General features: G+C 40.4%; 1 protein-coding gene and 1 pseudogene across 1 annotated transcript; both read right to left on the bottom strand.

Moving 5' to 3' along the window:
- Positions 1–418: 418 nt before the first annotated feature.
- Eid2 (EP300 interacting inhibitor of differentiation 2) lies at positions 419–3,065 on the bottom strand. Its single transcript, XM_004859108.4, has one exon. It carries the CDS (start codon positions 2,907–2,909, stop codon positions 2,070–2,072), a length of 840 nt encoding a protein of 279 aa, XP_004859165.2. The 5' UTR covers positions 2,910–3,065; the 3' UTR covers positions 419–2,069.
- Positions 3,066–9,620: 6,555 nt separating this feature from the next.
- Positions 9,621–11,079, bottom strand: LOC101699883 (cyclin-dependent kinase 13 pseudogene; annotated as a pseudogene).
- Positions 11,080–15,770: the final 4,691 nt, after the last annotated feature.

The following is a 15,770-nucleotide window of genomic DNA, read 5'->3' on the forward strand; positions in this document are numbered from 1 at the left end:
TAAAGGCCATGACTCAGGAACAGCTAAGTGGAAGAGATGCACAGGGTAAGGTACAGGGTTCAGAAGGTGCATAGAGCTTCTATGCCCTCTCTGGGAACTGCTCTCCCAGCATGTCCATGTGTTTATCAACCTGGAAGCCTCGGAATCCTGCCATTGAGGGTTTTTATAAAGGTTTAATTACATGGGCAGGATTAAAATGGGTCCCTACCTTACATATATTTTTCATCAGAATTCCAAATGGTTCAGAGATTCAAATATGAACAATGATATCACATGTATGCATGTGCAGATACACATACACACACACACACAACAAGAAAGCTTTGGGATTAAAAATCTTGCAGGTTTAAGGGAAAACAGGAAACAAACAAAAACCTCCATGCCCGACTTTCAGAAAAGCCAAAAAGAGATGACAAAGTAGAAAATTATATATATATATATTTTTTGGTACCAGGGATTGAACTTGGGTCCTTGTGCTTGTGCAGCAGGCGACAAAACCACTGAGCTAAATCCCCGGCCCCCATAAAATAATATTTGTAACATATCACAAGATATTATCATACCTTCTATCACTGGTACATAATGAACTACTAGAGTCAATAAAGAAATGACAAAATTATTTGGGAGAGAAATGGATAAAGAATATGAATATATAGTTCACAGAAAAGGGTATATAACTCTTTAAATAAAGGGTATATAACTATAAATTTAACATCAAAGAAAAGCAAATTAAAAATATTCCATTTTTTCAACTATCAAATTGGTAAGAGCCACATATTTGATAGTTTAGTATTGGCTAAACAGTAAGGAAATGATCATGTTTATTAATTGCTTGGGGGAGTGGAAAGTGATATACGTATATCACCTTAGCAATATCTATAAAATTTCAAATGAGTATTTTGGCCCAGAATTCTCACTTCTGTAAATTCATCCTATATATATTATATTTAACAAAGAATCTAAGATTATAAGATGTGTAAATTTTATGAAAACCTCAGGAAAAATGCTACATTACACCACCAAATGTAAATAATATCCCAATTTGAGATTTTAAAATATGAAAAGTACATTTAGAATTGAAGCCATACTGTATCTGCACACATCCCATATGATATATATAGAAAATGAAATACTATAGCCAGTTTTTTTGTCAATAGCAAATGATGGAAAGCAACTAAATGTCCATCAATATATTTCTGGCTAGTGACAATACATCAACAGAATGGAAAGAAAAGCAGCTCTAAAAAAAGAATAAGGAAGTATAGTGATTTGGAAGGATCTTAATGAAAAGCAATATGCCAACTTTTGTGAAGAAGTGAAAAAGAATAAATCTAGGTTTACATTTGGTTGTGTATACAAAATCAAAGTAGGACAGAAAAGGAACTATGGTTACTGGCAAAAGTTGTGTAGGCACTGGGTGAAGGGGTATAGAGATAGAAGACATTTCAATGTTGATTTCATATTCTTGGGGTTAGTGAATAGATAACTGAATGAAAGGAAAATCCAGAAGTTTGGTATTTTTGAAAACACAATTTATCATGGAATATGTACAATATTTACTTTGCTTGCCATTTGACATGCCGCAGAAATCAGAAAATCAGCCTGACACTAAAAATTTTTGATGAATATGACATGAGAGCACATATTCTGACAATGTCAAATTCTTACCATAGCCTTTCAGTCCTAAAAACAGCGGTAATTCTTTATTCTTATAATGACTATCTGATAATTTCTTTCTTCATCATGGGCTTTAATATTGGCAAGTTTTCTTCACCAAGTCTCAGTTTCATAAAACTATCCTTTTCTTTCTAATGAAGCCATGTTGAGAGACATTTTCTATAAAGCAAGAGAAAGAATCTGGATCCATCACAAAGTCTAAAAACGGTACAGTAGTCTTACAATGCTTTCCACATTTTAAATATTTTCTGGTGCTTTTTCATGGTAATCTTCCCTTTCCTCCAACTATGTACTGCCTTGTTCCAAATACACTTGGACTATTCAAAATCAAGTTGCAGGAATGGTTTGACGAGAATGCAGAGGCTGTCTTGGAGCTGTTGCGTCACTTTTTTTTATTCTCTGTTGATAAACCTGTCACAACCAAGTTCTTCTATCAGAGGATTGATAACCTCGGATGCAGTCAGAGCTATGGTAAATGTTAAAATGTCAAAATCCACTCTCTGAGGATTACGCATATACTCAGCATCAAATGCTGCTTCCCTGGCTCTGCAGGCTTCTACAAATCGCCTGCGGCGTTCTTCAAGCTCCTGTATTCTGCCCGGGGCTATTGGGTAATTTTCCAGATACTGGCGGAGGAACTGCTGGTAATTAATTCCTAAAACGCTAAGTGGGTGACGGAGGCGAAGATACGGCAACGCAGCCAGATTCGCGGCCTGACTAGCTCTGGACCTGGGCCTGTTCTCAGGACCCTCTTCTTCCAGGGGCTCCCCCAACAATCGGGCGACCTCTGCCATCCGGACTTCCCTGGATACCGCCCCCAACTGGCCTTCCCTGGCCACCGGTCCCCCGCGGGCCGCCGACGCTGCCGCCGGTCCTTCTCGGGCCGCCGCCGCCGCCGAGGCTCCCCTGGGCGCCGCCGCTTGGGCTCCCCTTGCCGCCGCCGCCACCGAGGTTCCCCTGGCCGCCGCCGCCGGGGCTCCCCTGGCTGCCGCCGCTGGGGTCCCCCTGGCCGTTGCCGCCGGGCCTCCTCTAGCCGCTGCCGGGCCTCCCCTGGCCACCGCCACCGGGCCTCTCCGGGCCGCAGCCGCCGCCACCGGGCCTCCCCGAACCTCCTCAGGCCGCATCGGGGCCGGGCCCCGCCTCCCGCCGCCTACCTCCGCCTGAGGGAAACCGTCTTCGCCACCCGTGGCGACCGTCTGCAAGACAGTGATGTCTATGGGCAGCTGGGACATTTCGGACCGCAGAGTCTGTTCGGCCGCTACCAGGAAAACTGGAACAACGGGACAGCGCGATAAGGGTGTGTACACAACTGCAAGTACGTGAGCGCAATGCGCACCTGTGACCGCCTTGTGCACAGCCGGTGCGCAAGCGTGAAGTCCACTGCGAAAACTGCGCATGCGTATTAGCCGGGCGCACTCGCGCCTTCAGACTCCTCCTAGTGGCCAGAAGTACCAACGAATCTGAAACAGCGGACGTCGAAGGGCGGGGCCGTGATTTACATTTCTAGCAGTTTAATGTTTATAAGGAAATTTTTACAAGATTATTTCCTGTAGGCATTCTCAAGATAACCTTCCTCGGATGCTTATAAGTTCTCTGTTCCCCAGTGGTTATAATGCCACCTCTATTATATACTAGAATATTCTAGATTCATGGCCTTTTCAAGGGGTCTTTATTCCCCCATTCATTCGTCTATCTTTAATCGTATCAATTATTAAAGTATTACAATAACACTACCTTCTTAAAAATTTAAAATATCTTTGGCTACTGTCAGACATTAATGTTTTTCAAAATCATATTTGTGTAATACAACACCTCACATAAAAGTGAACAATACATAAGTAGATAGAGCTGAATGATTTATCACAAAGCAGATATCTATGTAAGTACCACTTATCCAAAAAACTGAATATTTCCAATATTTCAGAATCCTCCCTCCTATTCTTATAACTAGCTTGTCCCTTCTGTCTAGAGGTGACCACCGTGATCCAGGAAGCAGAGAGAAAGAGATGATGAGACTGGGGTCCCAAAATACTATTTAAGGGTGTGCCTCCCTTCTAAAGGTCCATAGCACCCCCCAATAACACTCTGGGAATAAATTCTTTAACACAGACTTTTGAAGACACTCATCCAAACCACAGCAATAATACAAACAGAATGGTACAATACCCATGTACACAGTTCAGAGAACAGTTATAGAGATCATCTGGCCTCTGTCCATGTAGTTTAGAGCCTTTAGGGAATTTATGGATGGACCTTTTACAGATACGAATCATCTCATCTATAATCAAATCTAAGAAAAACTGTTTCTTAGGTTGCAGTTGCAACAAATAGTGGAAAGTATGAAAAAGCATTATGTGCTTCTTCTAGTGGGTTTCTCCAGGAAGACTTGGGAACAAGTACAGGTAGTTTATTTGGGAAAGAAAGATGGCATCAAAAAGAGGCAGGAGAAATGTCACAGAAAAGGGATGCAGCCAGTAAAAGTGCTCTTTCAAGTCAGCTGCTTCAGTGAGAAACTGATGTTTATTCCACATGAAAACTCTGGGACAGTCTGCAACACACCTCGGAATTCTCTCACTAGAGGGATGAGGGACTTGGATTATTTGTGCACCTACTCCTGAGGGTCACTGATTCAGTTCATTCCTCGACAGTGTTAGTTCTTTAGCATTGTCAGATTTTCATGCATACATGGGTAACAAGGCTATTTTTCCAGGAAAACAGATGATAAGGTACTGGTGAAGATACTACGTAGTATTTATTTTGTGAGGGAAGGGTGAGGAGATTCCCACATCCTGATACACACTTTTAAAGACCATTGTGTGGAGTGTAGGTTTATTTTTACCACTGTAACTTTGTGAAAATGAAAATAAAGAGCAACCCTCAAAACAGCTTGTTCCTCTGGGAGAAAGAACAGGGAAAATATTTTCCTATATATTGAATTATTCATATGTGTAATGCTGAATTCACGATTTCTCCCATCTTAAAATCTATTGTATAAGAATTTGTGCTAGAAAAATCTGAAACAACTCAGAAATTTTGGTCCAGAAAGCTCAAAGTGAATTCTGCACATCATAGAGATTTTGGGCTTTCACTCATCGAAAAAGCTCTTATTTTGCCTTGTTTGTTCCTGCACTGGAGTCACAGCCAAGTCCCGCTATCCATCAGCACCACGGACAGCGCCTCACAGGAGCCTCAGCTTTTGCGGGATCTGACTCTCAAGCATCGGATTGTGACAGAGCAGAAACTAATCTTTTGGGGAGTTATCGCAGGCGAAGAAGCACTAAAAGCAGTTATTACATGTTTGTTTAGCAGGGTTTAACTGTAGGATTGCGTTGGCATTAAGATAAGGCAGCCACCAACCAAAGGGGCAAGTGGATATACAATCTAATGTTTACTCTCCTTAGCAAGCCATGGATTCCAGGAAAGTTTTCATCCACCTACAGCAAAAATTGCTCAATTCCCCCAAAGCACATTACAGGATAGTGATGGGGTTCTTTGACCTAGTATTAAAATACAGACGTGACCAAAAAAGAGATGGGGAAAATGTAAAGAGGATGTTGCACTTAAAGAGAGCTGAAGAGTTTAGAGTTAGAGTGGAGGAAATTTAATTCTCTATTGGAATGAAATCCTGAAGAAAGGTCCGAAGTGTATCATTTTCTTTGTGGTGGTACTTTGGAGTACTTGGAAGTCAGACTAGAGTAGGGTAAGGAAAAGGACCTATCCATTGGTAAGGTTGTACAAGCTGCAGCAATGGGGATGCAGACAGAGGATAAGAATGATCAACATCCAGGCCTGAGATGAGGTTTGTGGACAAAGAGGATATTTTTCACTATTTTCTTAAACCTACTTCGACCCATTTTTAAAGTAATATCTTGTTTCTCTTAAGTGGTTCTCCAGACCTGCTACAGAGCCAATGACCAGAGTCCATCTAGAGGGAAAGGGGCTGCCATTCTTGCATCTCAGCAGGAACTCAAAGAAGCTAAGGATCAGAGGGTGGAGCCAATTGCTGCAAAGACACACTTCCAGGGAGAAGGGCACAGGGGCCTGACTGGTTTTCAGATACAATATGGACCAGTGACTGCTCTAAGTGTTCTGTTGCTTGCTCTTAAAATAGGCATACTAATTACATTTTGTTCAATGTTGGTTCCAGGTTTGTATTTTGGTGTATTCAGGGCAGGTAAATTGTCCTTTTAGTGCACACATTGAAAGGAACTGCACGTAAGAATTTATACTCAATTCACTTTATGAGCACTGTTTGAGTTAGATAATGAGAACCTGGACATTAATCTTAAACCTGTTAACAATAATTAGATTACATTTGGGAGTTCTCTAGAGGGAATTTGTATGTTAGTGTATAGGGAATGTATAAATCATTGGCACTGAAGGGTGGAGTCTCCAGGCTCCAAGGATGCCAGAAACAAGATAAAATAACCATGCCCTTGTGTAGTCCTCTCTTGCTGATCTTGGTTCTATGTGGCTCAAGGTGAAAAATAGAATATGACCACAGTGATGTTACATTCCAAAGCTAGGTCCTTGAAGCATTGCACCTTCTGTTTAGCTCCCTTGGAAGGCTCAGTTTGGTGGAAGCCAGTTAGCATTCAGCAAAACCAACAACCATGAGACTTCCATGATTGAGAAGTCAAGATATCTGTGGGTGTCAGGTTGAGAATGGGATAACCAACCAGCCTTCAGGTGTTTCAGCCACCCCATGGGAAGGTTCTGACATGCTAAAGCATCATTTAGACATCCAGCTCAACAGGTTCTTTAGAAGACTCAACTTTCCCTACAATCTGATTGAAAACAAATGACACACCATCTGTATGAATCCAGTAAAACCATAAAACAAGGAGAGATAATGATAAATTATTGTCTTAAACCAATGTTTTATGGAGGTTTGTTATGCTGCCAGGGGAGCAACTGCAAAACCACAGTCTGGTCTCTGCATTCATGTGGATAAATTGTACTTGTTCTAATGATAAATTATATTTTTGATGATAAAAAACCATCCCAATTGACTTGCAAACATAGAGTCCACGTTTCTGTACATAAAATGGCTAAAATCTTATAATTCTTTGAAGTGAGAAAAATAAATGAAGGAGATTATTTGAGGCAATCATTCAATTTCTGTGGTTCACTGATGATGGCTTAGGTTGAGAATTTCAGGTGCCAACTTTGCCACATCCTTTCTTCAGCTTCTCCAGTGCATTCTGTACAAAGCCTTGTAGTGCTGCTATGAAATGAACATCCTTCAAATGAAGGAATGAAGAAATTTCATCTGATTTTCCTCAAATTATGAAGTTTCTCCCTGAAGCCACCAATTACTGATCTGTGGCTACAGACAGCTGCCTGACATTCCAGTTCAGTCACTGAAATTGGGTAAGATTTTGGTTCATAGGGTCTGACATATAATGATTGTATGACAATGCTATTCTGTGGTTTTTTTTTTTTGGTACCAGGGATCAAACTCAGGTCCTTGCGCTTGCGCAGCAGGCGGCGAAACCACTGAGCTAAATCCCTGGTCCAACAATGCTGTTCTTACTGTCTTCTCACACTTTTCAGTGGGCTGACATGGCTCCTTGTGTCATAGAAAGATTTATCCTCTTTTTTATTGTTCTTTATTTTTATAGCACTGGGACTGGAAGTCAGGGCCTCAGGCATGCTAGGCCAGTGCTCTACCACTGAGCTCTACCCCAGCTCAGATTTATCCACTTGGATTCCCCCATTCCTCACAGGGAACTCACACACCTCTGTTGGTGATGACCACTTATTTCCTTTCTCTGTTAAACAATAGCCAAATGCTGTTAAGTTTGGTAAAATGTTAATGAACAAATGCAGTCAAGGCGTGATGTGGAAGCATCAGTAGTGGGCTCTTGGACTCCACCAATAGAGAGGGGCCTTCTTGACAAAAGGGAATCTGCTCCCTCTATTTCTCACAGACATCTAGTGAGGTCAGGAAGATACCTCTCTACACTTTTATCATCTCGACCAAACTTGTCAGGATTCAGTGGGTAAAGCCATAAGAGTATTTGCCATTTACCATCACCTACAAGTGGGAAGATGTGTAAGAAAAACAGCATGCTTCTAAACAAGGGGTCAGCCCTAATTCTTTTTGTTCCAAGAGAATGTTTGTGTTTTACTTTCCGAAATGGGCACAAAGTACACCTTTCACAATAACACTGAAAGCAGGTGCAAAGATTGACAGTGATCTTCAACTAAAGGTAGCTTTGTAAAAAGAAAAATACCAAAAAAATCAGTGCCCTTTCTGATTGTTGTAAAACTGGAGGGAAGCAGGGAAGGGTTGTTTGTTACATAAGAGTTGGTCAGGGCCTGGGATTTAGCTCAGTGGTTTTGCCGCCTGCTGTGCAGGTGCAAGGACCCAAGTTCAATCCCCAGTACCAAAAAAAAAAGAAAAAAGAGTTGGTCAGATGTACAAAAAAAATCATATAATGTGCATAGTTCAGAAGATCTACAAGAGGGCCACAAAAAGCTTATGTCCCTAGGGGCGGGGATTTAGCTCAGTGGTTCCAGCGCCTGCCTCACAAGTGCAAGGTCCCAAGTTCGATCCCTGGTACCAAAAAAAAAAAAAAAAAAGGCAAAAAGCTTATGTCCCTAAGATTAGCATCCACTTAAAACAGCAAGAATACAAAACAAAATTGTTAACTAGAATTTGTGAAGGTGTACAATCAATATATCTAATTTTATGAACAGCATGGAAATAAGGGGAACAAGGGAGGAGGAGGGGAGATAGGAAACAAGGGACAAAGGAAAAAAGAGAATAGAAGGAAAAAATGGAAACAAAGCTTTTGTAAATAAGAAGGCGAAAAGGGTCAAAGGAAGGGGGGAAAGGAAAAAAGAAGCAAGATATATCATGTATGGGTACAAATTCCCTATGGTGAATGTTATCATTGCATATATCTAAAAAGTACCAATATATGTTTTGCTTAAAAAAAGAGAGAACAGCATGAATTGAAGTACAGGTTTCTTCTTTTAAAACACTATTGTATGCAAGACGCTTTTCCACATAAAAATAAAGCTGTTGTTGAATTAATTATTCAAGTCTCCTGGATTGTTGCCTTAAATTGCAGCTAGAAAGTCTTTCCAGATAAAAATGATGTGCTTGAAAGGTACTCAGTATAGTGACCCTCTGCCTTGACCTCTGCCAGCTGATGCTGATGTGTCTCCTGTATCCTTATGAATATCCAGGGCCTTTGGCACGTCTGCCCATGCATGAGGCTGGGGCCACCTGCATTTTCCTGTAAATTACCACCATAGAGTTGCACCCTTGGTGGTAAAGGATGAGTACTCTTTGGCCCTGTGGAAGGGTCACTGCTATTTGCCAGGATTGCTATAGGACCTCTGTTCAAATCTGTGGTCTTTGTCTCCACTGAACAACATGGACCATAAATGTCTCCATATCCTACTACGGAACTAGGAAATGACTCAGAAAAGGCAGAAGGCTGAGGTGGACCACCAGAATGAGATGAACCAGTACTGTAGTTATCCAAAGACTGAATATCTGAGTTTCCAATGACAGTACGTCGCTCCAATGGTGTAGCAGAACTACTTCCTAGACCATCACTGATAACATAAGGAGCAGAGGAGAAAGAAGATGATCCAAAGCTGCCCTTGCAGTCTGAAGTGGGTACGTAAGTGTCTCCCACTGGATAATCAATACCACCTTCTCGTTTGGGCTCATCCTGGGGCTGCTGCTGAGCAAGCAGCTATAATAGGGCTCCATTCACTCCAGCATGAGGGTCAGTTAGTGAAGAACTAGTAGTAGGTACATGCTGGTTTTCTGTCCGATAATCCAGATCTTCCTCAGTCACTGGTGGTGATTCAGGAGGCTCTGGAGGTTATTGATCAGGAGGCAAAATCAGAGGCTGATCTGGTTCTTGTGTTAGCTCCAACTTCCTCCCATCTTGGTGCTGGATGAGGTCATCTTGCCCTCACACCAGCATAGGTTCTGGTGGTGGCCTGAGTTGTAATGATGCAACATGTCCTGAACCATTTTCCTGCTTTTCTAGTAGCACATCTTTCTGCTTTGACTGCTGAGAGTTTATTAACTGAGTCAACAAAACTGCAAATGTGCTCTGCACAGCCACCAGGGCAGCATCAGTCTCTACTTTAGGCTGGACAGTCTGAGAAGGCTGAATTCCTCCCAGTGGCTTTGAAAACTCCTGCTGTGGTGTTGATGCATCTACCTGTTTTTCACCTGTCGCCAAAATTCCAGCAGGAAGGTTTATTTTATTTAGTTGCTGTTGAGTCTGAGTTTACCTTAATGTTTTACACTTGGACAAATTCAGCCATGTTAATACTTGCTCTAGATTGTAGTAGGTCTAGTAGAATTGCCAATTCACTATCCTGTCCAGGGTGCTACATCCAAGTTGCCCTGAGATTTCAGCCATGTAGCGGGCAGCACACCTCATGGTGTATTGGTTCAGCTGTGGTCCAAACCCAGAGACAAATTCTTCCAGGAGCCTTACTTGTGCAACATCATCAGTCATGCCCATCTGCTTCTGTCTTCTTCATTTTTTACTCTATATCTTGCCATAAAGAGAGGTCTGGTGGAGGCATCTTTGAGGGTTCCACATCTTGTAGGAATTCACACTGAAGAAGAGCCTGTTGGGCAGTACAGCGCTTACTAGCATCCAAGGGGAGGACGTAGTCAAAAAAATCTAGTGCAGCTGCAGGAATGAAAACTAATTTTTCTCTTAGGTTTCTATGATATTGCTTCTTTGGTTTCATAGTGTTGAAATGTGGTAGTTTGATTACATCAGGCCACACTGTTGGACATGGACTCCCACATATAGGGCTTTTTAATTCAAGTTGTGCAAGTTCCTGATTTGCTTGGAATATAGATTTTCTTCATGAAAAATTCACCAGGAATACATCCACAGCTGCAAACATCAATAGCTGATGTATATCCTTCTTCTCCCAAGAGCAGCTCTGGTGGGTGATACCATAAAGTGATGACCTTATTATTATACAGTCGACTTTCTTCTGAGCTCTATAATCAAGCAAGTCCAAAATCTGCAAGCTTTATCTGCTCTTTGTGGTTTAGAATGATATTTGAACACTGAATATCTCTACGCTAAACATTCTCCTTATGACAATAATCTAGACCTGCCATGAGCTGTCTCATAAACGACATGATGTGATTTTCATTAAAATGAACCAAGTCTGATTCAAGGATTCCCATCAGGTCATGGTCCATGCAAACAGCAGATAAAATGCACCTTTGTCCTTCTTAAAATTCAAAGCATCAATAAAAAAAAAATTCAAAGCATCTTCTTTACGAGTCACTATTTCCTTCATATTGATAACACTCTGGTGGGTAAGCTATCAGAGAATTTTAATTTCTCAAATTGCTGTAATTGGAAAGCCTTCCTTTTTATTATCCAGACATATATATATGAAAAAAAAGAAAAAAATTTATTTTATTTTATTCTATTCCTTCCCTCAAGGCCTCTTCCCTCCCTATGTACAAAAACTTTGTTTCCATTTTTCCTTCTATTTTCTTTTTTTTTCTTTTTGGTACTGGGGATCAAACTCGGGTCCTTGTGCTTGCGAGGCAAGGTGGCAGAACCACTGAGCTAAATCCCCAGCCTCTTCACTTCTTTTCTTGTCCCTTCCTTCCTTTCTCCCTCCTCCCTTGTTCCCCTTCCCATTTGAACACTTCCTTCCCATTTCCCAACATCCATTATACATCTCAGTCCTTATTTCCACATTCAGTTTCTCACACCAGAGATACAATGTGGTATTTAAACACGTATGTCTAATTTATTTCACTTAAGAGGATGGTCTCAAGGTCCATCTATTTAGCTATAAATGTTTGAAGCTCATCTTTCTTTATGGCAGAGCAGTACTCCATTGTATAAAAAAACACATCTTTATCAACTCATCAGTTGATGGGCATTTGGGTTGTTTCCAAGATTTAGCTACTATAAACTGTGCTGCTATAAACATGGGTGTGCATATATTGCTGTGGTATGATGCTTTTAATTCTTTTGTGAAGATACCAAGAAAAAGTATACCTGGGTCAAATGGAACCTCTAATTTTAGTTTTTTGAGAAATCTCCACACTGATTTCCATAGTGGTTGCACCAGTCTACACTCCTACCAGCAGTGGAGAAGGGTTCCTTTTTCCCCACAGCCCCTCCAGCATTGTTATTGGTTGATTTCTTTTTTTTTTTTTGGTACCAGGGATTGAACTCAGGTCCTTGCGCTTGAGCAGTAGGCAGTGAAACCACTGAGCTAAATCCCCAGCCCCTGGTCGATTTCTTGATAGCACCCATTCTTCTGGAGTGAGACGGAATCTCAGTGTTGTTTTAATTTGCATCTCTCCAATGACCAGTGATATTAAACATTTTTTTCCATATATTTATTTGCCATTTCTAATTCTTTATCTGAGAAGTGTCTTTTTATTTCAGATGCTCATTTTTGCACTGGGTCTTTAAATTTGAGGGATCTGATTTTTTTTGAGTTCTTTATATATTCTAGATGATAGTCCTTTATCTGAATAGCTAGTAAAATTTTTTTCCCACTCTTTGGTAGTCTTTTCACTCTGTTGGTGGTTTTTCTTGCTGTGCAAAAGCTTTTTATTTTTATTTTTTATTTTTTTGTATTAAATTCTTTTATTGGTACATTGTAGGTATACAACACAATTACATTTCTCATCGGGAATTGTACCTTTACATAATCCATCTTGGTTTTTACTTTTTCCCCATTCCTAGCCCTCCTTTCACGCCCTCCACCCTTCCCTATTTACAAAGACTTTATTTCCATTTTGTCCATTTCTCATCATTTTTTCCTTTCCCTTCTTTCCTTTCCCCTGCCCCTCCCACTACCCCTACCCCTTTGGACCTTTTCTTCCTATTTTACATTATCGATTATTTATTCTAATAATTGGTACATTTTAGGTATACAATATAATGACATTCATCATTGGAAATTTGCACCTTTACATATTCTCTCTTGGTTCTTATTTTTCACCCTTGCCCAGCTCTCCCTTCAACCCCTCCAGTCCTATTTACAAAGATTTTTTCCTATTTTTCCATTTTCTCATATTAATCCCATTCCCTTCTATCCTTTCTCTTAGCCCTCCCACTTCCTTCCCCTTTGCCCCTTTTCTTCCTATTTCACATTACCTATTATACATTTAGTTCTTATTTACACTTTCAGTTTCTCACACCAGAGAAACTATTTGCTATTTACACATGTGTGTCCTATTTATTTCACTTAAGAGTATTGCCTCAATGTGCATCCACTTAGCTATAAATGTCTCTAATTTCTCATTTTTTATGGCTACGTAGTACTCCATTTTATAAAAAACCCACATTTTCTTTATCCAGTCTCCAGTTGATGGGCATTTGGGCTGTTTCCAAGTTTTAGCTATCACAAACTGCGCTGCTATGAACATGGGTGCACATATATCACTGTGGTATGATGCTTTTAAATCTTTGGGGAAGATCCCCAGCAATGGAATAGCAGGGTCAAATGGGACTTCCAGTCCTAGTTCTTTGAGGTATCTCCATACTGATTTCCACAGTGCTTGCACCAGTCTACACTCCCACCAGCAGTGGAGCAGGGTTTCTCTTTCCCCATAGCCCCACCAGCATTTGTTATTGGTTGATTTCATGATAGCAGCCATTCTTTCTGGAGTGAAGTGGAATCTCAGCGTTGTTTTCATTTGCATCTCTCGAATGACCAGTGACGTTGAACATTTTTTCATGTATTTATTTGCTATTTCTACTTCTTTGTGTGAGAAATGTCTGTTCATTTCAGATGCCCATTTTTGGACTGGGTCTTTAAATTTGGGAGGTCTGATCTTTTTAAGTTCTTTATAGATTCGAGATAGTAGACCTTTGTCTGAGGAAGAGCAGGTGAAGATTTTTTCCCACATTGTGGGTTGTCTCTTCACACTGCTGGTGGTTTGTCTTGCTGTGCAGAAGCTTTTTAATAAGAAGAGATCCCATTTGTTGATTGTTTGTGCTAGTTCACGGGCAACTGAGGTTTTGTTCATAAAATCTTTTCCTACACCGATGTCTTCAAGGGTTCTATCTAACCTCTGTTCCAACTGGTTCAGAGTTTCTATTTTAATATTTAGATCTTTAATCCATTTTGATTTTAGTTTAGTGCATGGTGAGAGATACAGGTCTAGTTTTAATCTTTGGCAATTTGAAGCCCAATTTTTCCAGCACCATTTATTAAAGAGGCTATCTTTCCTCCAGTGAGGGTGTTTGGCTCTTTTGTCGAAGATGAGATGGCTGAGTGTGTCTGGCATTGTTTCTGCATCTTCTAATGTGTTCCACTGGTCCTCAGGTCTGTTTCTCTGCCAGTACCATGCTGTTTTTATCACAGTAGCTTTGTAGTATAGTTGCAGGTTGGGGATTGAGATACCCCCTGCCATGTCTCTGTTACCTAGAATTGCTTTTGCTATTCTGGGTCTCTTCTTGCTCCAAATGAATTTTTGGATTTTTTTCTCGAGGTCTATGAAGTATGCTGCTGGGATCTCAATTGGAGTTGCATTAAATCTATATAGCAGTTTTGGAAGTATGGCCATTTTCACTATATTAATCCTTCCTACCCAGGAGCAGGGGATGTCTGTCCATTTTCTGATATCATCTTCAATCTCTCTTTTCAGAGTGCCATAGCTTTCAGAGAAGAGGTCTTTGATTTCTTTCATTAGGATGATTCCTAGGTATTTCAGTTTTTTGGATGCTATTATGAAAGGAATTATTTGCCCTATTTCTCTCTTAGTGAGTCTGTCATTCGTGTAGAGGAAAGCTATTGATTTTTGTGTGTTGACCTTGTAACTTGACTGAATTTGGTTATTAAGTCTAGAAGACTTTTGGTGGAGTTCTTGGGGTCTTCTATATAGAGTATCATGTCATCTGCAAATAATGACAATTTGACTTCTTCATTACCTAGCTTTATTCCTTTTATTTCTTTCTCTTGTCTAATTGCTGTGGCTAATGTTTCCAGAACTATATTGAACAAGAGTGGTGATAGTGGACATCCTTGTCTTGTTCCTGATTTTAGTGTGAAGGATTTCAGTTTTTGACCATTTAGTATGATATTGGCTGTTGGTTTTTCATAGATGGCTTCTATCAGTTTGAGGTAGAGACCATCTATTCCAATTTTTTGTAGGGTTTTTATCATAAATGCATGTTGGATTTTGTCAAATGCTTTTTCTGCATCTATGGAGATAATCATATGGTTTTTGTCCTTGGCTCTATTGATATAGTGTATTACATTAATTGATTTTCGTATATTGAACCATCCCTGGATCCCTGGGATGAATCCCACTTGATCAGGGTGTATGATCTTCTTGATGATCTTCTGCATTCTGTTTGCCAGTATCTTATTAAGGATTTTTGCATCTATGTTCATTAGTGAGATTGGCCTATAGTTCTCTTTTTCAGTTGGGTCTTTCTCTGCTTTGGGGATCAAGGTGATGCTTGCTTCCAGGAATGAATTTGGGAGTATTGCTTCCCTTTCCATTTCACTGAAGAGTTTAAACAGTAGTGGCAGCAGTTCCTCTCTAAATGTCTTGTAGAATTCAGCAGTGAAGCCATCAGGGCCCGGGCTTTTCTTAGTTGATAAGTTTTTAATTACATTTTCAATTTCATTGGTTGATATTGGGTTGTTCAGAATCTTTAGGTCTTCTTCATTCAACTTTGGTAATTCATATGTATCTAGGAATCTGTCCGTTTCTTCTGTGTTGTCCATCTTATTGGCGTATAGGTTCTGGAAGTAGGTATTGATGATCCTCTGGATTTCTGCTGGGTCTGTTGTAATTTCACCCTTTTCATTCCTCATTGCATGGATTTTGGCCTTTTCTTTCCTTTTTCTGACAAGGTTGGCTAAAGGTTTGTCAATTTTGTTGATTCTTTTGAAGAACCAACTCTTGGCTTCATTGATGTTTTTGTATCGTTCTCTTAGACTCCATTGCATTGATTTCTCCTCTGATCTTTATAATTTCCTCCCTTGTATGAGCTTTGGGGTTGTCCTGCTCTTCTTTTTCTAGAAGCTTGAGGTTCAGCATCAGGTTGTTTAATTGGGCTCATTCTGTTTTCCTAATATGTGTATTCACT

This window comes from Heterocephalus glaber, unplaced genomic scaffold (genome assembly GCF_053883595.1).
Source record: "Heterocephalus glaber isolate CG9 unplaced genomic scaffold, H.glaber_assembly_v1.0 deba00001670, whole genome shotgun sequence".
In the NCBI taxonomy this organism is placed as follows: domain Eukaryota; kingdom Metazoa; phylum Chordata; class Mammalia; order Rodentia; family Bathyergidae; genus Heterocephalus; species Heterocephalus glaber.

Coding starts and splice junctions, on each gene's coding strand:
- Eid2 (XM_004859108.4), bottom strand. CDS start 2,909: ATGTCCCAGCTGCCCATAGACATCACTGTCTTGCAGACGGTCGCCACG.